The following is a 1140-nucleotide window of genomic DNA, read 5'->3' as shown; positions in this document are numbered from 1 at the left end:
CCAGCCTGGGCCACAGAGCAAGACTCTGTCTCAAAAAAAAAAAAAAAAATTCCATCCTTTTATCAATGTGGGCCATTTTGCATGTGGGAGTAAAGGAGAGGTTATGAAAACAGTCTTTGAATCTGGAGGCCAAGGCTCAACGTGAGAGAGCCACTTTAACTAGTATTTCTCTTGCCAGTTTAGAGAAAATGTCCAGGATGTGCTTACCGCCCTGCCCAACCCTGATGATTATTTCCTTCTACGCTGGCTCCGAGGTAAGGGCAGAGATGGGAGAGGTTGGGATCAGGGGGCATCAAGAGGGGCCTGGTCTCAACTGATCCAGAGTGTCTCATGGCTCTCAGGGGCCATCCACACAATCTTGCTTCACATGTTCAGGTCCAGAGGAGGGAAGGGGGTAGGGGAGCGAGGTCTTACCCTGGCCCCCAGCGTCCTCCGGAGCTCCCACTGGCCAGGAGCAAGACAAGGCATCTTTCCTGCCTCACACCTTCCTTCTGTTTTCCCACAGCTCGGAATTTTGACTTGCAGAAGTCGGAGGCTATGCTCCGCAAGGTGAGACCCATCCACTCTGGAAATTTATGGAGGGGTTTTGTCGGGGGCAATCCATGTCCCAAGCCCCTCCTTCCATCCCTGCTCTCAGGGCGCTGGGAGCCCAGTGGGGTCTTACCACTCATTTCCCTTTCAGTACATGGAGTTCCGGAAGACCATGGATATTGATCATATCCTTGATTGGCAGCCCCCAGAGGTGAGCCAACACCGCCAAACACCTCAGTCTTTCATGGACATACCGCTTAAGGTCACTGGGGACCATGAATGAGGGGCAGCAAGGCTGAGAGGCATGTGGAACCCGCAGGCCCACAGTCTCCTTTCCTATAGTAATAATGCGTGTTTCCTGGGGGCTTGCGAGGTCCAGGCCTAGGTTAAGATGTTAGCAGCATGAGCTTCTTTAATCATCACAATGATGGATACTATTGTCCCCATTTTGTGGATGAGGACACTGAAGGCCGGCAAAAATTAGGTAACTTGACCACAGTCCCATAGCCCAACGCAGGGCTGGGATTTATGCTCAGGCCTGTTTGGCCCCCCAAACCCAGGCTCTTAACCACCACGGTTAGCCTGTGCTTCTGCGCCCCTGCCCCCTAG

General features: G+C 52.8%; 1 protein-coding gene across 1 annotated transcript in view; it reads left to right on the top strand.

Annotated features, from left to right (window-relative positions):
• Window positions 1-181: 181 nt before the first annotated feature.
• The window catches only part of LOC105501469 (SEC14-like protein 3), a 10217-nt gene continuing 9258 nt past the window's right edge, over window positions 182-1140 (top strand). Inside the window, exons 1-4 of the mRNA XM_011927443.1 lie at window positions 182-254; window positions 506-549; window positions 683-758; window positions 887-916. Of these exons, the coding sequence (XP_011782833.1) occupies window positions 538-549; window positions 683-758; window positions 887-916 (118 nt within the window). The 5' untranslated portion in view covers window positions 182-254; window positions 506-537. The remainder of the gene's footprint in view (window positions 255-505; window positions 550-682; window positions 759-886; window positions 917-1140) is intronic.

This window comes from Colobus angolensis, unplaced genomic scaffold (assembly GCF_000951035.1).
Source record: "Colobus angolensis palliatus isolate OR3802 unplaced genomic scaffold, Cang.pa_1.0 Scaffold716, whole genome shotgun sequence".
Classification (NCBI taxonomy): domain Eukaryota; kingdom Metazoa; phylum Chordata; class Mammalia; order Primates; family Cercopithecidae; genus Colobus; species Colobus angolensis.
The sequence above is the reverse complement of the archived record's forward strand: the minus strand, read 5'-3'. Positions and strand labels throughout refer to the sequence as shown.